Here is a 25,147-nt window from a genome sequence, read left to right as displayed (position 1 = left end):
GAACTGATGTGGGATTAGTGGTTAGTGGTAAGCTCAGACTAGATGGGCCAAGGGTATCTCTCCCTGTTGTATCACTCTTTGACTCTGTAAACTATGGTGCCCACTTTCCGCATCAGCCGGGCAGGTGATATTAGGCCTTGGATTTCAATGGGGAGAGGGAGTTTAATAGACACAACAATAGCTTTAACATTGTAAATAACTGACAGGAAACTTGTCAAACAAAACCTACAGAGACCAACTGACCAGGTTTTAATGGAGATGGAGATAGAGGAAAGAGGAGAGACCTCCTCCCCCTTGATTCCCCTCTAGCTTTCTCCCTCTACCCTCACTCTCTAATGAGTAGGGGAATAAAGGGGGAGGGGAGCTGAGAGATTGAGGGGGGGAAGAGGGGGGTTGAGAGAGTGAGGGGTCGGGGGAGCGGGGGAGAGAGAGGGGGAGAGAGGGGGGAGAGAGGGGGAGAGAGGGGGAGAGAGGGGGAGAGAGGGGGAGAGAGGGGGAGAGAGTGATTGGGAGGAGACAAAGTGAGAGAGAGATGGGGTGAAAGTCAGAGGGGAGAGAGAGAGAGAGATAAAGAGGTGGAGAGAGAGATAAAGGGGAGAGGTAGATAAGACATAGGAGCAGAATTAGGCCATTCAGCCTATTGAGTCTGCTCTATTAAGCTGATTTATCTTGTCTTCTCCCCTGACTAATGAAGAACCTTCTCAATCTTGGCTTTAAATATACTCAATGACTTGGCCTCCACAGCTGTCTGTGGCAATGAAATCCACAGATTCTCCATCCTCGGCTAAAGAAATTTTTCCTTATCTCTGTTCTGAAGGGACGCCCTTCTATTCTGAGGCTGTGCCCACTAGTCCTAGATTTAAAGACGTAGTTCTATTCAAGTTTAAATTTCTTTCTGTTTCAGGGCTTTATTGTTTTTCAGTTGTGTACCTTTTAACTGGGACGTATTCTGTGAGGGAACACTAGGTCAATACAATATTTCAATGACTCCATCCCAAACGATTATTAATTCCGTAAGGTTCAGCATTACATAAATGGAGAAGTAGCAGTCAACACCTTTACTCAGAAATCTGTGAACGGCTTTTGGTCTTTGAAAGATAAAAACTGTAGTCGTGTAATGGTTAGCGTAATGTTTTACAGCGCCAGCTATCGGGGTTCAATTCCCACCATTGTATGTGAGGAGTTTGTACGTTCTCCACCTGACTGCATGGGTTTCCGCTGGGTGCCCTGGTTTCCTCTCACATCCCTAAAAGCACTTGGGCATGTCATGTTGCTGCCAGAAGTGTGGCAACACTTGCGGGCTGCCCAGCGCAATCCTCAAAGTTTTGATATGATGCAAATAACACATTTCATTGTACGGTTCAAAGTACATGTCACAAATGAAGCTAATCTTAAAAATCTTATCTCTAAGAACTGCTTGCATGCATTGGTGTGAAAACTGTTCAGATGTCCACTAGAAGTTCAACCTGGTGTATGTTAAAGAGAGAAATGGAAAGTTTGCATTGTACTCTCATCAGCCTGCTGAAACACAAACTGTAGAAACATTACCTTGCTGTTCTGAATCTGGGACTATGTGTTGAGATCCAGGGTACCCTCCATCACTCCTGGAGACATTTACTCTTGTAAACTCTGTCTTCCATAGCTACAGTTGGAACAGAATTCAAGATTTTATAAACCTCTGTAAGATTAACAACACAAACATGGTCTGCTTTAGATAATGACCTGGGAGTTCAGATACCAGGCACAATGCCGTGCTAAGGTCTCTGGTGGCTAGCCTTGCTCCTATCATTCCCTAATCAACAAACAGCAGTATCCAATGAGAAGAATTGTGGCTTTGGTAGATAAACACAAGAAAAATAATTAGAAAACCGGACAGAAAGACTAATTACATGGCCTGGCCAAAGTGATGCAGGAGGTAGTGCATTGCCTCACAGTTCCAATGGTCCAAAGATCCTGGCCCCTAGTGCTGACTGTGTGGAGTTAGCACATTCTCCCTGTGATCACACAGGCTTCCTCGCAGTGCTCCAGGTACCACCCATGTTCCAAAGACATGCAGTTTGGTAGATTAATTGGCTGCTATAAATTCCCCCTGGTGTGTTGGAGTGTGACAAAAGAGTCAGGGGTACGTTGATTGAGAAGTGTTGAGAATAAATTGCAGGAATATGTTGGGAAAGAAAGATTGTTAGTATTGTTCTAAGAGCAGAGATAGATTTGTGAGGTTAACTAGCCTGTTTGATGTTGTGAGGAAGTCTGGAATATGAAAAGAAACATCTCTCACTGAGCAAGGTGAACTGATAGAACCATGGATGCTTTGAGAGGAAGCAATAATTTGGCTTCCTTCTGTCCTTGAGACTCATGGGAAAGAAAAAAAAACAAAAATTGGGCCAGAAGGTTTGCTTTTATGTTGTAAAATCTGTTGTGGGAAAGATAGCTGAAAGAATAATATCCACAAACAAAGTAAATTTGTAGACCAGACTGACATACCTGTCACTCTTATGAGTTCAAGGATTGTAAAGGAAAGTCTCAGGCAAATAACCAGATAAGGATTTTCAAGCTTGAGGATGATAAAAAGAATGAGGTGAAGAGAAAGGAGAGAGGTTTATCATTTCATCTCTACAACACAAGGCTGCAGGATCTCCCCCGGCAACTGAAACCTCTGGCTTTTGAGCACTCCTCAGGTGACAAAATTCCAAGTGGAGTTGGTCTGAAGGGGAAGTTCACCAATGTAAGAGACCAAAACAGAGGGATACACCAGCTATCCATGTTGGCTGTTTACCTCCCTAAACCATAGACATTTTGAAATATTTAAAGTGCTATACAAATTGGAATAAAGCAATTGGAAGGAACTCTAATAAAAGTTATGCTCCAGGTCGTGCTATGTGCAGTGGTAAGCTGAAACAATTGCAAATATTGTTGATTAAGGAATGGTAAGAAAAACATAACATTATCCATTTGTCAAGGGCTCCAGGGGGCAAAAACACGACATGATGATTATTCTCACTAAGTTTTGAAAAGATGAAGGGAAATTGCAGTGTGGATCGCTGTAGTGGGCTGTACAGGGGTCAGAGAGTGGAATGGTTTACAATGCTTAGCCAAAATGTGGGTTGAGGTGGGGACTGTTAAATGCACACAGGTCATGGTGTCTATTCAATGTGACTAATTCTGCTTTAGAAAAGAGGATTGAGGTCTAACTGAATGTGCAAACAGTTGTCACCACCTTTATAGTGCAATGGTTGACTTGACAAAACATTGAACATGAAAAACCCCAAAGATATGAGCCAAGAAGGGAGATGGGAGTGGGCAAGAGTGACTGAGTTGAGCTGAAGGATCTGCTTCTGTGGTGAATTACTCTGTGACTCCATGAATCTGTGAATAATCAACCTGGTGTACACTCTCTAATGTAGAATCGGGTGAGATTCTTTGACTTGCTGTACTGTAACCAGTCAAAACTTGCCAGAGCCCCTTCAACTCAAGGCAAGAGGGATCAGGTCCTTTTGAATGCAGGGGGAGTGGTCATGGAAGGGAAGCATTAATTTCAATAGGACAGTGCAGAAGGAACCAATGTTTGGATCTGACCACAACCTCTGGCAGTTTTATCCATCATTGCTGCATTGTCGACACTTACTTGCACCGTGCCATCTGCGTGTCCCGTTATAATGACATTGCGAGGATCCCATTCCTGAACCTCTGTGAAACAACAGCACAAAATCTGCTTCGCTGGCTCCGCGGATGTGTTGATGCTTGCGAGTGGTTGGCCATTGAGGGTCCACAGGTACAGGTGTGTCCCTGCACAGGTAGCAATGTCCCCCTATTAACAATAAAGCAGTGAGCAGTGAGGTGGCACAAGGTGCCATATTGGATCCAAAAAGAATTCAAAGGAAACTGTTTTACCTCAGGGGAGATGGGTTGTGGACATACCAAAATGCAGAAGAGTTGTGAAAGTAATGTAGATAGAGGTAAGGAGACAGAGGCAATGCAAATATGCTTAGGGAACGCAGGCTGGCTTTCTCTGGCAGAGATTTCTCAAACAGTCTGAAGTTATAAGAGGCAGAGATCGAGTGGACAGCCAGAGACTTTTCCCCAGGGCAGAAATGCCTCATACCAGGGGGCAAATTCTCAAGGTGATTGGTGGAAAATAAAGAGAGAATGTCAGAGGGATACAGAGAGTGGTGGGTGCGTGGAACGCCCTGTCAGGTGTAGTGGTAGAGCCAGATATATTATAGACAAAAAACACCTGGATAGGCATAATGTTAAGGTGATTGGATTAAAGAATAGGGGGAATCCCAGAGGGGGGTTTTTACCTAGACAATGGTGAAAAAGTCTCTGGCTATTCATTTAACCTATGTTTCATTCACATCGTATGATTTCTTTTTAAACTTGAATTAACCATTTAAACAGTCAATTTGCTGATGATAGCCCACCAATACTCTTGGGATACTATGAATCCTCTCTGCTGAGAGGGTCACTCTTCCACCTATCCAAGATATTTGTCAGGGTCGCTGTGTACTCAGGGCCCTTAGTATTGTCAATGATACCTCCCATCCATCCATCAATCTCATTGAACCCTCTACCATCAGGCAGGCGTCACAACCACGGATTCGACAGCACAGTAGATATGGCAATTGTGCTTGTGAATATGCACACGTCAGCTAATTATTATTTAAACGTGATAATATTTAACTCCATACTTGTCATCTTGGTGTTTGTTGAGACTTGGACAGAGCACAGCAACACTTTGCTGCCTGTTTGCTTTCGGCCTTGCCTGAGAAATTGGACTGTCGAGTCACCTGACTCTGAAGACTAGCGGTATTCGTTTAGTGTTCTTTTCAGCCGCAGTGTAGGCTTCGTTTTCCATTTGCGAGTTTTAGTTAATGGCTCTATTTGATCTAGTGTTTATTGTTTTATTTTCCCTTTAACACTGTTGGTGTTAAAATCTGTTTCAGTGTCTCTCACTCCACACTTGGGCCATATCTGAACCTGGTGACAGCAGAAGGTACAGCAGCATTAGGACAAAGACTGTCAGGATGGGAAACATCTTCTTTGCCCAGGCCACGTGACCACTGAACTCACTGCCACCACCCTGCTCTCATCACTTATGAAACACCGGTATCATTATACTGTTTACTTTTTAACTTCTATCGTAATTACACTTTATGTTTTGTTCAATTATTTGTTTGGGGTCCTTAATGTTGTGATAGCTGAGGGTGTAATGGGGATAACCTCCCACTACCTAGTAAATTCTCTCAATGACCTGTGCCTCAAATAGTCTCTGACAACCAAATCCAGCTCCTGGCCTTCATGTGTGGCTCAGGTACTGCACCATTTCAACTGACAGGAGAAGATGCAAGGGCAGGATACTGCTGCCTTAAAACCAGTCACTTCAGGCAGAAGGGGCTTGTCAGCTGTGGTTGGCAGCTCATCTAGGAGAAGGAAAATTCTGATCTCAAGCCTCCACTGCCTTGTGGCTATACCCAGTCATGGGGAAAGCTTCAAGGGAAACATCCAGAGCAGGAGTCCCTAAGGCAGTCCTACGTTGAGTTCAACGCTAACTGGCAACTCCTGTGATGTTGCTGGTACCAAACTGTGGCGGTCTCTGCTGTTCCTCTGGTTTCATCAGCTGTGTGGGGAGGGGGAGCCTGCGACATGGACAACAGCTTGTTCTCCTTATCGTATTGCCCCAGCTTGTGTATCTAGACAGTTAGGACTCAACATGCATGACTGAACCTGACTGACAGAGCCTCACAAGTTAGCTGTGGTATCATTACTTTGTGCTGTGTGTGAGCTGTATGCTCTGTGTTGTGCACCTTGGTCCAGAGGAATATTATGTCGTTTGGTGTACACATGTAAATGGTCGAATGACAATAAACTTGAACTTGAAGGTGCCGTTACCCTCTCAACTCCTAGAAAAACATGAAAAGCAAAGCCACTCCCAACTCTTGATGCTACAAAAAGATAATAAAACTTTATCCAGCTCTAAATATTTTTAAATTGCAAAAGATTATTCTCTCATCACCATTATAATTTTTATTGCAGTATAATTTGGATATTAGCCAGCCATAAATGGCTGCTGGCAATAAAACATCACAAGAACAAGACATCAGCTCACCTCTCCCAGCAGAAGAGGAAAAAACATCTATGAGCAGTTTAATGCTATCATAAATGTATTTGTAATAATATTAAGGTATGTAATAACATACATCATTCCAGCAACCAGAGCTCTTTCCCATCTGCATACTTCCTCATGTGTTGTCAGATATCACTGCAGTTTCAGTCCCCAGTTAGCACAAAACTCTTAACCACGATGATGAGCAGAGGGATCTTGGGGTCCAAGTTCACAGCTCCCAGAAAGTGGCTACACAGGTCGATAAGGTGGTTAAGAAGGCATACAACATGCTTGCCTTTATTAGCTAAGGCACTGAGTTCAAAAGTTATGTTGCAGCTTCATTAAACTCTACTTGGGCCTGTATTGCATACAGTTCTGGTCACCGCATTATAGGAAGGATGTCAAGGCTTTGGAGAGAGGGCAGAAGGGGTTTACCAGGATGCTGCCTAGATTAGTAGGCATGTGCTATGAGATGCTGAACAAACTTGGGTTGTTTTCTGTGCAGTGGAGGAGGCTGAGGCAAAATCTGATAGAAGTTTATAAGGTTACAAGAGGCATAGATAGAGTAGACAGACAGGATTGAAAGGTCTAATACTAGAGGGTGAGAGGGGGGTAATTTCAAAGGAGGTGTGAGGGGCAACTTGTCTTTTTTTTAAACACAGGATGGTGGGTGCCTGGAATGCACTGGCTGGGGCAATGGTAGAGGCAGATACATTTTAAGAGATGTTTAGATAGGCACATGAATGGCTATCATGAGAGGGCACAGTTTTAGGGTGCTTGGAAGTAGGTACAGAGGAGATATCAGGGTAAGTTTTGTTTTACACAGAGAGTGGTGAGTGCATGGAATGGGCTGCTGGCGATGGTAGTGGAGGCGGATACGATAGGGTCTTTTAAGAGACACCTGGACAGGTATATGGAACTCAGAAAAATAGAGGGTTATGGGTAACTCTAGGTCATTTCTCAAGTAAGGACATGTTCGGCACAGCTTTCTGGGCCGAATGGCCTGTATTGTGCTGCAGGTTTTCTATGTTTCTATGAATGCAAGGAAAATGGAAGGATGTGGACACTGTGCAGGCAGAAGAGATTAAATCAGTTAGGCAATTTAATTGATTCCACACAACATGGTGGGGGAAGGGCCTCTTCCTGTGCTGTACTGTTCAATGTTCAATGTTCTAACCTCAACATTCTGCCCACCAAATTCCCAGTTTGCCTCACTCTGCTGTTGGCGTCCTCATCATAGACCCTGCAGGATTATCAATGATCAATTCCTGGTGCTGTTCACACCATGTCACTACTCAGTCAAGAAGTCAGCTTGTTCCATAAGGAAACTCCTGTAGCTGCCTCTCTCTTAGATGCCCTGCACAATATTTCACACCAGCGTCATCTGAAACTCTTAGGATTCCCGTGCTAAAGTTGTTTAAAGCGTCCTCTAAGGTACCAGCAATTCTTTCAATGAGAATATTGGGCCCATTCCAATTTAGATGCAACAGGTCTGGCTTATACAGATCCCACTTCCCCAAAAATGGTCCAACAATCTAAAGCCCTTCTTCCTACAGCTGGATCAACCAAGATCACAAGAAGCTGCAAAGGAGATTTACCAGGATTGGAGAGCATGTCTTATGCCAAGAGGTTGAACGAGGTAGGATTTTTCTCTTTGGAGTGAAGGAGGATGAAAGGTGACGATAGAAGTGAACAAGATGATAAGAGCCACAGACTGAGTGAACAGCCAGAGACATTTTCCCATGGCACAAATGGCTAATATGAGGGGGCATAATTTTAAGGAACGTACTGGAGAGTTATCAAAGGTATATATTTATTTATTTATCTTTTTTTTACACAGAATGCTGAGTGCTTGGAATGCATTGTCGAGGTTGGTGGTTGAGGCAGATATATTAGGGACACTTAAGAGACCCTTAAATGGATGATAGAAAATGAAGGGCTGTGTGGGAGGGAAGGGTTAGATTTATCTCAGAGTAGAGTAAAGGGCCAACATCATGGGCCAAAGAGTCAGTACTGTGGTGTAATGTTCCATGTTCAGAGAGGCTTGTAAACACAGCTCAGCCCATCGGATAAACCAGTCTCCCTGCAGCAAACATAATCAAGGCCTTTCCCACCCCAGTCATTCTCTCTCTACCCCTCTCCTATTGTATCGAAGATATAAAGGCCTGAGAACACCTTTATTTTTCTATTGCCTTGAATGAATCTCTTACATTTCCTTGAATGAACCGGGTGAGGCGAGGAAGACCAGAGCTGCAGAGCTCTCACAGCTAGTTGCTTGGTAAGTAGTCCTGCTTCCTTTTACACTTATAACTTTAAAAGTATTGTTAAATAGTGTGATAGTTAGCTGTATTGGGGCAAAGTGTTCTTGCATAACTAATACTAGTACATTAAATTAACTATATAGCATGGAGCAGGTGATGTGTTACTGCTGCGAGATGTGGGAACCGGTAGACCCCATTGAGGGACACGGCGACTACATTTGCAGCAAGTGTTTGTTGCTCGGGAAACTCCAGCTTCATATTGATGAGCTGCAGTCCGAGCTTCAGACACTGCGACACATCAAGGAGGGGGAGAGTTACCTGGACTCTGTGTACCAGGATATAGCCACACCTAATAGATTAACTAATGTAGATTGCAGTCAAGCACAGGATGGTGTGGCTATGAGTGAGGAAAGTAGGGGAATCCAGGAGGTAGGGCTGGAGGAGATGCAGGCCTTGCTCTTGTCCAACAGATTTGAGGCTTTAACTCCCTGTGAGGGCAGGAGCGGGGACTGTGGGCAGGATGAGCAACCTGCCCATAGCACCATGGAGTGGGGGGCCATTCCAGAGGGGGGAGTCAATAGAAATGTTGTAGTAATAGGGGACAGTATCGTCAGGGGGATAGATAGGGTTCTCTGCAACCGAGAGCGAGAGAACCGAAGGCTATGTTGCCTGCCTGGTGCCAGGGTTAAGGACATCTCTTCTGGGCTGGAGAGAAACTTGCAGTGGGAGGGCGAGGATCCAGTTGTCTTAGTACACGTCGGTACTAATGACATAGATAGGACAAGGAAGAAGGTTCTGTTACAGGAATATGAGCAGCTAGGGGTCAAATTAAAAAACAGAACCTCAAGGGCAATAATCTCTGGATTATTACCTGAGCCACGAGCAAATTTGGCTAGGTTAAATAAAATCAGGGAGTTAAATGCGTGGCTCAAAGACTGGTGTGGGAGAAGTGGGTTTTGCTTCTTGGGACACTGGCACCAGTACTGGGACAGGAGAGAACTGTTCCGGAGGGCCGGGCTTCACCTGAACCGGGCTGGGGTTAGTGTCCTGGCGAATCATATAACTAGGGCTGCAGAGAGGTCTTTAAACTAACTAGTGGGGGGGAGGATTCTAGAGAGCAAATTATTTAAAAGACAATGGAGAAGGTAATGGATGTAGGTAAAAGTGGAGGAATAAAAAGACAGAGTGTGTCAGGAGGGGAAAGAATGTACGGAGATAAGCGTAAAGTTGTACAAAAGGAAAAGGTAGGAAATAAGTGTCAAACATATTTGAAAGTCCTTTATTTGAATGCACGTAGTATTAGGAATAAAATTGATGAGTTGACGGTACAAATAATTACGTATGGTTATGATATTGTGGCAATTACGGAAACATGGCTGCAGGGTGACCAGGACTGGGAATTAAACATACGAGGGTATTCGACAATTAGGAGAGACAGGCAAGAAGGAAAAGGAGGTGGGGTGGCTATGTTAATAAAGCAAGAAATCACTGCAATAAAGCGAAATGATATTGGCTCAAAGGATCAGGATAACGAAACAATTTGGGTAGAAATAAGAAATAGTAAAGGGAAAAAAGCAGTGGTGGGAGTAGTCTACAGGCCTCCAAACAGCTGTAACTCAGTTGGTCGGAGCATAAATCAGGAAATAGTTGGGGCTTGTAATAAGGAAACAGCTATAATTATGGGGGATTTTAACTTTCATATTGACTGGACTAATCAAGTCAGACACGGCAGCCTTGAAGAAGAGTTTATTGAGTGTATTCGGGATGGGTTCCTTGAACAATACGTTACTGAGCCAACAAGGGGGCAAGCAGTCTTAGATCTGGTCCTGTGTAATGAGACAGGACTAATAAAAAATGTCCTAGTAAAGGATCCCCTTGGAATGAGTGACCATAACATGGTCGAATTCCATATTCAATTAGAGGATGAGAGGGTTGGATCTCAAACAAGCATACTGAGCTTAAATAAAGTAGACTATGATGGTATGAGAGTGGAATTGCTTAAGATGGATTGGGAAAATAGATTAAAGGGTAGATCGGTACTTGATCAGTGGTGTATATTTAAGGAGTTATTTTACAACTATCAAGTAAAATATATTCCACTGAAGAAAAAAGAGTGTAAAAGAAAAAATAGTTATCCGTGGCTAAGTAAAGAAATAAAGCAAAGTATATGACTAAAAAGAAATTTATATAAGGTAGCTAAATCTAGTGGGAAGATTGAAGATCAAGAAGCTTTTAAAGATCAGCAGCAAATAACAAAAAGATTGATTAAGAAGGGGAAGATAGATTATGAAAGTAAATTGGCGAAAAACATAAAAGCAGATAGTAAGAGTTTTTATAGTTACATAAAAAGAAAAAGGATGGCTAAAGTAAATGTTGGTCCCCTAGAAGATGAGACCGGGAAATTAATGGTAGGGGACATGGAGATGGCGGAAACGCTGAACAAATATTTTGTATCAGTTCTTAAAGTAGAGGATACTCAAAATATCCCAACGCTGGATAAACAGGGGGCTCTAGGGGGAGAGAAGCTAACTACGATTCAAATCACCAAGGAAATGGTACTTGATAAATTAATGGGACTGAAGGTGGATAAATCCCCTGGACCGGATGGCTTGCATCCTAGAGTCTTAAGGGAAGTGGCGGTCGGGATTGTGGATGCATTAGTGATAATTTTTCAAAACTCGCTGGACTCGGCAATGGTCCCGGCAGATTGGAAAAATGCTAATGTAACTCCTTTATTTAAAAAGGGCAATAGACAGAAGGCTAGGAATTATAGGCCTGTTAGCCTAACATCTGTGGTTGGCAAAATGTTGGAATCAATAATTAAGGAAACAGTAACAGGGCATTTGGATAAACATAGCTTAATAGGACAAAGTCAGCATGGCTTTACAAAAGGGAAGTCATATTTGACAAATTTGTTGGAGTTCTTGGAGGACATAACATATAGGGTAGATAAAGGGGAACCAGAGGATGTGGTGTATTTGGACTTCCAAAAGGCATTTGACAAGGTGCCACACCAAAGATTATTACTTAAAGTAAAAAATCATGGGATTGGGGATAATATTCTGGCATGGGTGGAGGATTGGCTTTCTAACAGAAAACAGAGAGTTGGGATAAATGGTTTATTCTCAAACTGGCAGTTGGTGACTAGTGGCGTTCCACAGGGGTCGGTGTTGGGACCCCAACTCTTTACAATCTATTTTAATGATTTGGAGAAAGGGACTAAGTGCGAAGTATCGAAGTTTGCTGATGACGCAAAGATGTGAGGGAGTGTAATGAGTGCGGAGGACATTGAAACCCTGCAGGGGGACATAGATAGGCTGAGTGATTGGGCAGACATTTGGCAGATGAAATATAATACTGACAAGTGTGAGGTCTTGCACTTTAGCAGGAAAAATAATAGAGCAAGTTATTATCTAAATGGGGAGAAACTGGAAAGTGCTTCTGTGCAAACGGATCTGGGGGTCCTGGTGCAGGAAGCACAAAAAGTTAGTATGCAAGTGCAGCAGGTGGTCAAGAAGGCCAATGGAATGCTGGCTTTTATTGCTAGGGGGATGGAGTATAAGAACAGGGAGGTCTTACTGCAGTTGTACCAGGTATTGGTGAGACCACACCTGGAGTACTGCATGCAGTTCTGGTGTCCATATTTAAGAAAGGACATACTGGCTCTCGAGGCAGTGCAGAGAAGGTTCACTAGGTTAATTCCGGGGATGGGTGGGTTGATGTATGATGAGAGGTTGAGTAGATTGGGACTCTACTCATTGGAGTTCCGAAGAATGAGAGGCGATCTTATTGAAACATATAAGATTGTGAAGGGGCTTGATCGGGTGGATGCGGGGAGAATGTTCCCAATGATGGGTGAAACTAGGACTAGGGGCATAATCTTAAAATAAGGGAATGCCGTTCCAGGACTGAGATGAGGAGAAATTTCTTCACTCAGAGGGTTGTGGGGCTGAGGAATTTACTGCCCCAGAGAGCTGTGGAAGCTACTACACTCAATAAATTCAAAACAGAGATAGAGATTTTCCTGGATAAAAATGGCATTAGGGGAGGTAAGTGGACATGAGGCGAGGTTTAGATCAGCCATGTGATCTCCTGGACCAGTCTTTGATAGCCTGGATGGGTCAGAGAGGAATTTTCCAGATTTTTTCTCCTCAATTGGCAAATCATTTTTTTTTCCCGGGGTGATCACATGGGTTTGGGCGGGATGAATAATAAAATAAAATGGGCGGCATGGTGCCCTGTTGTTTGGCACTGTTGCCTTGTGGGATTCGGTGAAAACTAGAGTTAAGATTGGATCAGCCATGATCTTGTTGAATGGCAGAGCAGGCTTGAGGGGCCGATTGGCCTACTCCTGCTCCTATCTCTTATGCTCTTATGTACATGATAAAAAATGAACTCCTGAACTCTCCATTAATCATTGTAGCCCTCACACTTCATGTGTTTACCTGCAATATGCTTTCTCATATACAGTGCCGATAAAAAGTATTCAACCACGCCCCATGGCTTTAATTTGGCTTTTTTGACACTGATCAGCAGAAAGAGACTTTTTCGTGTCAAAATAGATCTCTACAAAGTGATCTAAATTAATTACAAATATAAAACACAAAATAAGTAATTGTATAACTATTCTTTCCCTTTTAATATGGCACACCAAATCATCAGTGGTGCAGCCAATGGTTATAAAAGTCACATATTTAAATGGAGATCTGTTTTTGGAGACCTGGGTGCAGTCAAGGTGTTTCAATTGATTGTAGTAAAAATACACCTGTATCCGGAAGGTCTAACTGCTGGTGAGTCTGTATCCTGGAAAAAACTATACCATCAAGACAAAAGAAGACTCCAAGCAACTCTGTGAAAAGGTTTTTGAAATGCACAAGTCAGGAGATGGATACAAGAAAATGTTCCAAATCACTGAATATCCCTTGGAGTACAGTTAAGTCAGTCATCAAGAAATGGAAAGAATATGGCACAGCTGTAAATCTGCCCAGAGCAGGCCATCCTCAAAAACTGAGTGACCGTGCAAGAAGGGGACATGTGAGAGAAGCCACCAAAAGACTTAAGACAACTCTGGAGGAGTTAGAAGCTTCAGAGGCTGAGATGGGAGAGACTGCGCAAACAATAACCGTTGCCCAGGTGTTTCACCAGTTGCAGTTTTATGGGAGAGTGGCAAAAAGAAATCTACTGTTGAAAAAACGCACATGAAATCTTGGCAGGATTTTGCCAGATGGCATGTGGGAGAGTCTGAAGTCGGCTGGAAGAAGGTTCTATGGTCTGATGAAACAAAAATGGAAATTTTTGGCCATCCGACTAAACACCATGTTTGGCGTAAGGCAAATGCTGCACATCATCAAAAACACATCATCCCTACCATAAAGCATGGTGGTGGCTGCATCACGCTGTGGGGATGCTTCACTGCAGCAGGCTCTGGAAGGCTTGTGAAGGTAGAGGGTAAAATGAATGCAGCAAAGTACAGGGAAATCTTACAGGAAAATTTGATGCAGTCTGCCAGAGAACTGCAGTCTGGGAGAAGATTTATTTTCCAGCAAGACGATGACTCAAACATGAAGCCAAAGTTACACAGGAATGGCTTAAAAATAACAAAGTTGATGTCCTGGAGTGGCCAAGTCAGAATCTAGACCTCAATCCAATTGAGAAGTCACGGCTGGATTTGAAAAGGGCTGTTCGCTCACGATCCCCATGCAATCGGAACAGTTTTGTAAAGAAGAACAGGGAAAAATTTCAGTGTCCAAATGTACAAAGCTGATAGAGACCTATCAACACAGACTCAAAGCTGTAATTGCTGCCTAAGGAGCACCTACTAAATACTGACTTGAAAAGAGTGAATCCTTATTAAATCAATTATTTTGTGTTTTATATTTGTAATTAATTTGATCACTTTATAGAGATCTGTTTTCACTTTAACACAAAAGGGTCTTTTTCTGTTTATCAGTGTTAAGAAAGCCAAATTAAATCCATTGTGATTCAATGTTGTAAAACAACAAAACATGAAAACTTCTAAACGGATGAATACTCTCAATAGACAATGTACTACATTCTGCATTCCGATATCTCCATATACTGATGTATCACCTTCAAGTTCAAGTTTATTGTTATTCAACAGTACAATTGTTTACCACCAAACAAAACAATGTTCTTCTGGACCAAGATGCATGACACAGTACACACAACATGAAGTAATACAACCACTAATAAATTAACAAATAATGAGATGCATATGTGACACAAGTTTAAAAATAAACAGTATAACTATTGGCGCCAGTAGTTTGCTTTCAACAATCAACACACACAAAATGCTGGAGGAAATCAGCAAACCGATTAACGTACTGACCTACTTTATCTGTGGGAGGGAACCCGAGCACTTGAAGGAAACAGATGCACATATGAAAATGATGTACTAACTTTATTACAGTGGTTGCTGACATTGAACTTCAAACTCCAATGCCCCAAGCAGTAACAGCTGTAAACTCTATGGTACCCCAAGATAGTTTCTCTGATATTGCGAGTAGACCACCTTTAAAAATGTGCTGTACAAGTAATGTGCGGGGAGAGTGGCGCGATAGTGTAAAAGTCAACGTGACACGGCACACCAGTGTAATGGATTGTGTCCAGTGCCGGCAATCGAGGTTCAATTCTCCCCATTGACTGTAAGGAGCTTGAATGTTTTCCCTCTATCTGCATGGGTTTCCTCCAAGTGCTCCAGTTTCCTCCCACATTCCAAAGACTTACAGGTTAGGATTCGTAAGCGATGGGCATGGTACATTGGTGCCAGATGCATGGCAACACTTACAAGCTGTCTCCAGATGCCCAGAAGTTGATTTTGCCCATAAGTTGGAAAAAGCACAAAATCACTCAGTACTCAATACTGGAGTGATGGCTTTAAAAACACAGAAAACTGATTGTGAAGAACAATAACTCAAAATAGAGGGAAAGAAGAAACTAGTTCTGCCATTCATAGAAATGGGCCATGTATGCACATCAGACTTTCTTGTTTCTAAGTAGGTATATCATTAAGTCTGGCAACCGTCACACAGGGACGTTGTGTACTACTTGACCATCACTGACATCCTCTTCAACAGTCCTCATTAACAAACATTCAACCCCGACCTCTGAGTCTGGTGAGACACATCACAGGAATCTGCACTCAAGCAAATCCTTACTGTGATCGAACCACTCTTCCTAGCTGTTCTGGCATGAATAGGCACAGCTGACTACAGAGTAAAACTTCAGTATTTTATCTTACACAAGCAAGCTTTAATAGTGTAGGTTAAACTGATTATGTTAAAAAAATTCTGATTGTTGTATGTTTCTAGATACAATTATCCATGGGCATTATGTCACTATTTTCACTCTCTTTTTTCACTTCTTATTTAATTTATTATATATATTATTAATATTTTAATATTGTAATTTACAGTATACTACGGGTGCCACAATTGTGTAGCAGTTAGCATGATGTTACTACAGCTCAAGGTGTTCCCAAGTTTGGAGTCAAATTCTGGCTCTGTCTGTAAGAAGATTTTACGTTCTCCTCGTGACATTGTAGATTTCCTCTGGGTGCTCCAGTTTCCTACTACATTCTAAAGGTATACCGGTTAGCAGATTAATTGGGTAAATAGTCCTGTGATTAGGTTACAGTAAATTAGGTGAGTTGCTGGGCAGTGAAGCTCGGTGTGCTGGAAGGGCCTGTTTCGTGCTGTATCTCTAGATAATAAATAAACATTTTGCACTGTCCTGCTGCCACAAAACAATAAAGTTCACAACATAAGTCATTGATACAAACCATGAGTCTCACTCTGATTGAGTAGAGAGATGTGAGAAGGGGCTTACAGTTACGCTGTTGATGGAGACTGTGGAAACTGCTGCTTCATGCTGTTGGAGCTGACTGAGATAGGTCAGGGTGTTAAGGTCCCAGATGATGCAGGTCCTATCGCGTGATCCACTCACAATCACATTATAAGGTAAACATACTGCCAGGCTAGTGACAGCTTCTGTGTGTCCATGAAGAACCTCGGATAAAGAATAAATCACAGTTGTGAGTTCATGATGTTGTACCTTTAAGTAATTTTTAAAGTGATTATTACTTTCTAGAAAGTACTTGAATGGACAAAGCCTGGAAAGGTGCAAACTACGTAATTGGCAAAACTTTGATGGACTGAAGCACCAGTTTCAGTACCATATTGCTCTCCAATTCTTTGACAATAACACATTCAGTGGCATGAGTGGCATGTGTGGCCTCCTACTGCAACAGCCTATCTACCTCTAGGATTCAGAGATTCTCTTCTGCACACCACTGTTGTAATGTGTGGTTATTTAAGTTATTATCACCTTCCTGTCTGTTTGAACCAGTCTGGCTATTCTCCTCTGACCTCTGTCAATAACAGACCACTTTCACCCACAGAACTGCTACTCTCTGGGTGATCTTTATTTTTCTCACCACTCTCTGTAAACTCCAGAGACTGCTGTGCATAAAACTCCCAGGAGATCAGCAGTTTCTGAAATATTCAACCCACCACATCTGGCACCAACAATCAAAATCACTTAGATCACATTTCTTCCCCATTCTGATATTTGGCCTGAATACCAGCTGAACCTCCTGAATCTATCTGCATGCTTTTATACATTGAGTTGTGGCCACATGATTGGCTGATTAGATATTTGCTTTAATGAGCAGGTGTAAAGGTGTACCTAATAAATTTGCCACTGAGTGTATGTATAAGGATATTTTCACTAAAATTAAATATTTTCAATCAACCCAGAAAACTATCACATATATTACATTTTATGACCCTCTCTCAAAGCCATCCTTCAGTACGAGAATGAAAGGAAATGCTAGAGAAGAATAGGACTGATCCAGCAAAGATCTGATTTAAAGACCATAAGACACAGGAGCAGAATTAGGCCATTCATCCCCTCAAATCTGCTCCACCAGAACAGAGATAAGGAGGAATTTCTTTAGCCAGACAGTGATGAATATGTGGAATTTATTGCCAGGGATGGCCGTGGAGGCAAAGTCATTGGGTATATTTGGAGGTTGATAGGTTCTTGATTAGTAAGGGAACCAAGCTTATGGGGAGAAGGCAGGAGAATGTGGTTGAGAGGGATAATAAATCAGCCAGGAGTCTGGCACTACACAAGGAGTTATTCAATTCCACACAGCAGCGAGAAACATCTTGAGTTCCAGTTTGTCACCAGGGAGGTGAGCATGGGAAACAGTAGCTGTATGGGTTGAGGGTCCATGCAGAAGTCAGAATCAAGAATAGCTGATACTAATTGGAATTACTGCCATAAAACAACAAATTTCACGACATACAGTAGGTTAGTGACAATAAAACTAATTCTGATTCTGAATGGAGCAAACATAGCCATATTACTAAAGAAAGGAGGGAGAGACAAAATAGGAAATTATTGACCAGTCAGCATTCTATCAGAGTTAGGAAAATGTTAGAATTTGGTATTAAAGTATTAGTTAAAAAGGCACTTAGAAAATAATAATAGGTTTGGACAAAGCCACCATGAATTTCTGAAATTTAAAGCATGCCTAACAAAACCACTGGAATTTTAGTTGCACACACAAAATGAAGGAGAAAGTCAGCGGATTAGCTGGCATCTATGGAGAGGAATAAAGAGTCTATGTTTCAGGCTGAGGCCCTTCATCGGGATTTTCAAAACACCTGTGATAACGTACCACAAAAGAAACTGTTGAACCAAATCAGAGCATATGATGTTGTGGGCTGATTGGTTAATGGATGGGGTATGAATGAATATGTCGCTTTCAGACTGGAGTCCATGAATACTGGGGTGTTGATGTTCATGGGCTTTCAGTGATTTCAATGAGCAAAAAAAATCAATTCACCTCTTTCAACACCATGTTTTTCGATTTTTCTTTGCTGCTCAATATTTTCCATACGCAGATCACGCTGCTCGTCCCGCCGGTAAGAACCATGGTGGGCGTTGGGCACACAGCACACAGGCACTGTCCCCAGTTCGACAGGCATTCAAACACCATCAGGCTCTGTGTTAGCAAGGAGAGCACGTTCAGTACTGTGGCCTGGTTCAATATGTGCTGAATCTCTCATTCCACTTGCGCTTCAAAATGTCTAAAGCAGATTGCGAGATTAACAGATTGGCAAAAAGAGTCTGCTGGAGGAACTCAGCAGGTCAGGCAGCATCTGTGGATGCATGGGGTGGAAGATGTTTCAAGTTATGACCCTGCTCCAGAAATGAGTGTAGAGGGGAGGTAGTCAGTTTAGAAAGGTGAAGGGAACTGATGAGGCGGGAACAAGCAAGTAATACTTGGAACCAGGTGAAGGGGTGGTATTTATGTATTTATTTTTATTAAGAGATACAGGCCAATGAGCCCATGCTACCCAATTACACGCGTGACCAAGTAATCTGCTAATCTGTGCATCTTTAGAATGTGGAAGGAAACCCACATAGTTACAGGAAGAATGGGAACTCCTTACAAGGAACAACGTAATTGAACCTGTGTCACTGGCACTGTATTTGTATTACTCTAACTGTTACACTACCGTGTCACCACTAAGTGATGGGCAGCTGCATCCAGGGAGGGGAGGGGAGAGCAGGAGGTGTACGCCTGTTATTTCTCTCTGTGACTCCACCTTACTTGGTCAGCTTCACAATTCAATCAACCGCTTCTGCTGCCTTTGTTTGCATTCCGATCTCCGCTGCTCGGGAAGCCTACCTGTCTTTGTGTCTCTTTCTCCTGTGACCACCACCTCTCACTCACAGCTAGACTGTACAGAAACCTGACTAACTGGGATCAGACACAGCACAGAGTCTCTCTATCTGCTTGTCTTGCATATTTGTTTCATCAATAAGAACATTTCAACTGATAATACATTAGTTCCATTCCCTCTTCTCATCAAGGCAGAGGTACAGGAGCCTGAAGGCTCACCCTCAACGTTTCAACAACAGTTTCTTCCCCTCTGCCATCAGATTTCTGAATGGGCAATGAACTCATCAACACTCAACTATTTTTTTGCTCTCTTTCTGCACTATTTATTTAATTTCATTTTTATATACAAACATTTGTACTTCCAATTGTAATTTATAGCATTTTATTAATATGTGATACAATGTATTGTTGCCACAAAACAACAAATTTCATGAAATATTGCAGTGATATTAAACCTCATTCTGATTCTGAGAGGGTAGTTGTCATCCTGCAGAATCCAACTGATTTACAAGGAATGGTTCAGCAGCTTGGGTAGGTAGCTCAATGAACTTGGAGAAAGGGAGGATGTAATTAAAACATGGGATTTTTAGAGGGTTCAATGGCAAACACTGGGAGGTTAGACTTCCCCACTTGGGAGATTCCAGTACTAGACAAAGTAGTCTCAGGATAGTAGGACATACATTTCCTCTCCCAGGTGTTGTCAGTCTTTGGAATTCCTTGTTCGGAGAGTTGTTGACATTGAATCTATGAATATATTAGGAAAGGAGGTAGATTTTAAATCTGCAAATAATCAAGGGTTATGGGACAAAGATGAGAACGTGGGCTTGATCTTTCTTCATAAGACCATTAGCCCATCAGACACAAGAGTAGAATTAGGCCATTCGACCTACCGAGTCTGCTACACCATTACATCATAGCTGATTTGATGCCCTTACTAATTAAGTATCTATCAACCTTTGCTTTAAAGATACCCAATGGTTTGGTCTCCACAACTGTCTGTGGCAATGACTTCCACAGATTTACCACCCTCAGGCTAGAGAAATCCCTCCTCGTCTCTGTTCTAAAGGGAACTCCTTGAATTCTGAGGCTGTGCCCTCTGCTCCTAGACTTTCCCACCAAGGGAAATATTCACTCTATCTTTCAATATTCGGTAGGTTTCAATGAGATTCCTGCCTCCCCCATTCTTCTAAACTCCAGTGAGTACAGGCCCAGAGCCATCAAATCCTTTCATTCCTGGGATCATTTCCATGCACATCTTCTAATGCTAGCACATTCTTTCTTAGATAAGAGACCCAAAACTGTTCACAATACTGCAAGTCATGATCCTGTTCAGGGATGGAGCAGGTGTGAAGTGACCCCCTCCTATTTCCTATCCTGTAATTTTTGCAATATTCACAAACCTTCAGATCAAACGTCACAAACATGTGGTGTCCGTCGAGGTTGCAGCACAGATGGTGGAATCTGACATGAAAGAGTGGAGCATGGAACCTAAAAAGGGGAGATGTGGGGGGGGGCAGATGGGAGGGATCCAAGTGGGAGGAGCGTGTAGCTGGTGGGTAGACGGACTGTCTGGAGAGGGTGATGGGGATGGTGGGAGTGTGGCAGGTGCTGAATGGATTAGGAGAGGGGGAGGGAGAGAGAGATAAGAGGTTTAGAGAAGGAGGAGGTTACATGAAAATGGAGAATTCAATGTTCATGTCATTGTGTGGTCTCGACGGCAGAAGATGAAGAAATATTGGCTATCAGCAGTTTATGTATTTTACGCACCTTGTTGTTACTATAGCTTCCCAGGGAACAGCTGAAGTCATCGTAGCCCCAGGAGAAGGTTTTGTTCCAGACAGGTGGCATGAGCAAAGAGTTCTTCTCCACAGCAAGGATTTCCTTCTCAGTGACAACGATGTGTCCAATGGCTCCATTCATTAACGCTGTGTGAAATGAGAACAGTAAGGATCATTTATTTATTTAGAGACACTGTGCGGAACAGGTTGATATAGTCCAATGTGCCATACTGCCCAGCAACTCTAACCTAATCACAGGGCAATTTACAATGACCAATTGGCCTACTATTCTTTGGAATGTGGAAGGAAATCTGAGCACCCAGAAAAGTGCAGCCTTTTACAGAGGATAATTTTCAATTTGTACCAGCCAGCATGTCTTTGGAATGCCAAAATTAGCTTTATTTATCACATGTACATTGAAACACACAATGAAATGCATCATTTGCATCAATGACCAACAGTCCAAGGATCTGCTGGGGCAGCCTGCAGTATCACCATGCTTCCGGTGCCAACATATCATGCCCACAACTTACAAATCCACACGTCTTTGGAACATGGGTGGAAACCATAGCATCCAGAGGAAACCCAGGCAGGAAAGGATGTACAAACTCCTTACAGAGTGTGATGGGAATCAATCCCTGATTGGTGAACACTGGGTCAGTAAAGTGATTCTGCTAACCGCTATGCTACTGTAGTGTACAATACATTGCTTTACATCCTCAGCAAGGAGAATAAATCACAAAGACCGAGCAGGTAACGCTGAATAACACTGGCAGTGCAGTAATTCTGTAATCAAAGCACAGACCATCAAAAAGTTCATAGTTATTATCAATGTATACCACATGCAACCTTCTTGCAGGCACAAGAAGTGGCAGATGGAGTTCAACCCAGATAAGTGAGAGGTGGTACATTGTGGTAGGTCAAATATGATGGCAGAATATAGTATTAATGGTAAGACTCTTGGCAGTGTGGAGGATCAGAGGGATCTTGGGGTCTGAGTCCACAGGACACTCAAAGCAGCTGTGCAGGTTGACTCTGTGGTTAAAAAGGTGTATGGTGTATTGGCCTTCATCAATCATGGAATTGAATTTAGGAGCCGAGCGGTAATGTCGCAGCTATTTAGGACCTTGGTCAGACCCCACTTGGAGTACTGTACTCAGTTCTGGTCACCTCACTACAAGAAGGATGTGGAAGCCATAGAAAGGGTGCAGAAGAGATTTATAAGGATGTTGCCTGGATTGGGGAGCATGCCTTATGAGAATAGGTTGAGTGAACACAGCCTTTTCTCCTTGGAGCAATGAAGGATGAAAGGTGACCTGATAAAGGTGTACAAGATGATGAGAGGCATTGATCGTGTGGATAGTCAGAGGCTTTTTCCCAGGGCTGAAATGGTTGCTGCAAGAGGATACAGGTTTAAGGTGTTGGGGAGTAGGTACAGAGGAGATGTTAGGAATAAGATTTTACTCAGAGAGCGGTGAGTGCGTGGAATGGGCCGCTGGCAACGGTGGTGGAGGCAGATATGATAGGGTCTTTTAAGAGGCTTTTAGATAGGTACGTGGAGCTTAATAAAAATAGAGGGCTATGGGTACAAGTGTTCAGCACAACTTTGTGGGCCGAAGGGCCTGTATTGTGCAGTTGGTTTTCTATGTTTCTAAAAACAAAAAAATGCAATAAAATTCACAAAGGAACCCAAACTACAAAGACAGTCATACTGTACATCAAATGTGTGAAAAAGAAAGAACAAATTGTGGAAATGATTTTAAAAAAAGCAAACAATCCACAGAACATGAACTGCAAAGACCCCAAATTCCACGCCACGGAGCCAGTTGGGCTCCAGTCGGTCCAAAAGCCCAATGGCTGCAGTCCACAGCCACAGAGCCAGTTCATCTCTGAGCAAGTGCAATGCCTACAAGATGCAGCTGAGGTAAGTGAGGAGTAGTGAGTTGGTCCTCCACCCTCAGCCTCAACAACTTAATCATTTTAATCTGGCTTGGTGCTTGAATCAGCCAAACTCAGTTCATTATAAGCTTTTGGACCAATGCCCCACCTCTTCAGTCTGGCCCGAAGATTCAGCCTAGCCCAAATGCCATACACGTATTTTCACCAAATATTTCAGGATACCAGTAAAATGCCAGGTCATACAAACACTTCAAAAGCATGCTTCTCAGCGAAAAATTACAGGCTACAGATTGCAGAGATCCAGAAAAAGTATATTTGATAGAATTATTAGTAGTTCTGTTTGCTGCCTGCAACACATCACCGTGTCTCACCAGCGCCATCTTCACAATATCATTTTTAACATCAAAGTCAAGTTCTTGTAGAACAGTGAGCTTCCGGTACTAAAGAATTCTAAAGCCCACTGTCATCTGGCCACATGAGAAACCCAGACACCAGCTGCCTTAACCTTTCCTGAAACAGCTGATTGTCTGTAGATGGTCAGGTTTTTTTTTACTCCAAAGCTTATTTAATGTCTGGATAATATGAGCAGCAAGATATTGTTTTACAGTACCAGTGACCCTGGTTCAATTCTCTCTGCTATCTGTAAGGATTTTGTACATTTGTTCCGTGACTGTATGGGTTTCCTCCCACATTCCAAAGACATTCTGGGAGAAAGCAGAAGAATGGGATTGAGAGGGAAAATAAATAAGCCGTGATGGAATGGCGGAGTGGACTTGATGGGTCAAATGGCCTAATTCTGCTCCCATGGGTTAAGGTCAGTGAGTTATGGTAATGCTCTGTTGGCACTGGAAGTGTGGCAACACTTGCGGGCTGCTTCCAGCACGTCCTCGGGCTGTGTTGGTTATTGACGCAGATGATACTGTATGTTTCGATGTGCTGCACATGTGACAAATAATTAATCCAGTCCCTTTATTTTCATTGTCAGGGACACCATGACCACCAGCTGAAGAGCAGGGAACCCTTGCTGATTCTGTTATATTTGGTCACAGAGTACAACAGCACAGAACAGGCTCTTCTGTCCCTCTAGTCAATGCCAACCCAATCTTCAGCCTAGTTCCATCTTCCTGCACCCCAGCTATATCCCACCAAACTCTTCCATCCAAACTTCTCTTAAGTTTTACAAATGAGACAAATGTGACACATTTGCCCAGCATAAATACTTTATGAAGTTGGGCAGCAAGTCTGACAAATTCTGGCAAAAGTCTGCAGATGGTTACCCATACCTCTCACAAACAGCTGCGTTGTCACTGTGACAGACAACAGATCGATCTGCATTTGAGCGGCTCTCATTGATTAGTTTACTCACAATCAGGAGACACATCAAACTTTTTCAGTTAAAGGTTTATAAAGGTTCAGAGATCTTTGTTTTTAAATACCTATCACGGGAACAGCAGAGGGTTTCAGGTTCTGTAGGTGGTAGAAAAAGGGCTGGATGGAGGCAAACTGGAGACTGTCCTTCCCTGAGGAATACTTCGCTGGGACTGCACGGGCAGGGTGAGCTTTCCTGAAAAGCTGAAAGCAAACAAAAGAGAAAGATTTGTGAGCCTGTCTATCAGAGGAAAGCTCATCACTTCACAGCCTACACAGCAGAGGCTAACACCAGGAGGAGTGAAGGATGGTTGCACAGTAATGTAGTGATTATCACAACGCTTTCCAGTACCAGTGACCCAGGTTCAATTCCTGATGTTTTCTGTGAGGATTTTGTACGTTCTCCCCTTGACCACGTGACCACAATCCCAAGTCGCACCAGTTGGTAGGTTAATTGGTGATTATAAATTGCCCCGTGATTAGGCTAGGGTTAAGGCGTGTGGCTCAAAGGGCTGGAAGGGCCTATTCCGCACTGAATCTCAATAAATAGGCTATTGCTGAACACAGTTCTAACTGCCATTTAGGTTGGCCTGACACAGCAACAAGAGACCACAGATGCTGGAATCGGGAGCAGCACACAAGATGCTGGAGGAACTCAGCAGGTGGGGAGGGGATGGACAGATCGAGACTGAGACTCTTAATTTAGACTGAAAGACAGATGGGAGATACCGAGCACGAAAAGGTGAAGGGAACCCCTGCTTTATTCCATTTTCCACCTCCCTTCCCTATCAGATTCCATCACCACCTTCAGCCAGAGGGTGCTGGATCAGTGGAATTCATTGCCACAGGCAGCCAAGGAGGCCAAGACATTGGACATATTTAACATGGAGGCTGATGGTTCTTGAGTTTTTAGAGCATCAAAGGTTAGAAGGAGCAGACAAAAGAATGGGGATGAGAGGGAAAATAAATCAGCCATGATCGAGTAGCGGCGCAGTCTCGATGGGTTGAGGGCCTACTTTTG

At 42.9% G+C, this 25,147-nt stretch overlaps 1 protein-coding gene across 1 annotated transcript in view; it reads right to left on the bottom strand.

The window, feature by feature from the left end:
• wdfy4 (WDFY family member 4) overlaps positions 1-25,147 on the bottom strand; it is a 306,893-nt gene that overhangs the window by 11,203 nt on the left and 270,543 nt on the right. Inside the window, exons 54-59 of the mRNA XM_059946114.1 lie at positions 24,195-24,330; positions 20,849-21,006; positions 18,239-18,397; positions 16,213-16,392; positions 3,626-3,808; positions 1,549-1,642 (exon numbers count right to left, since the gene is read on the bottom strand). Of these exons, the coding sequence (XP_059802097.1) occupies positions 1,549-1,642; positions 3,626-3,808; positions 16,213-16,392; positions 18,239-18,397; positions 20,849-21,006; positions 24,195-24,330 (910 nt within the window). The remainder of the gene's footprint in view (positions 1-1,548; positions 1,643-3,625; positions 3,809-16,212; positions 16,393-18,238; positions 18,398-20,848; positions 21,007-24,194; positions 24,331-25,147) is intronic.

This window comes from Hypanus sabinus, chromosome 21, assembly GCF_030144855.1.
Source record: "Hypanus sabinus isolate sHypSab1 chromosome 21, sHypSab1.hap1, whole genome shotgun sequence".
In the NCBI taxonomy this organism is placed as follows: Eukaryota; Metazoa; Chordata; class Chondrichthyes; order Myliobatiformes; family Dasyatidae; genus Hypanus; species Hypanus sabinus.
This window is presented reverse-complemented; position numbering and strand designations above follow the sequence as displayed.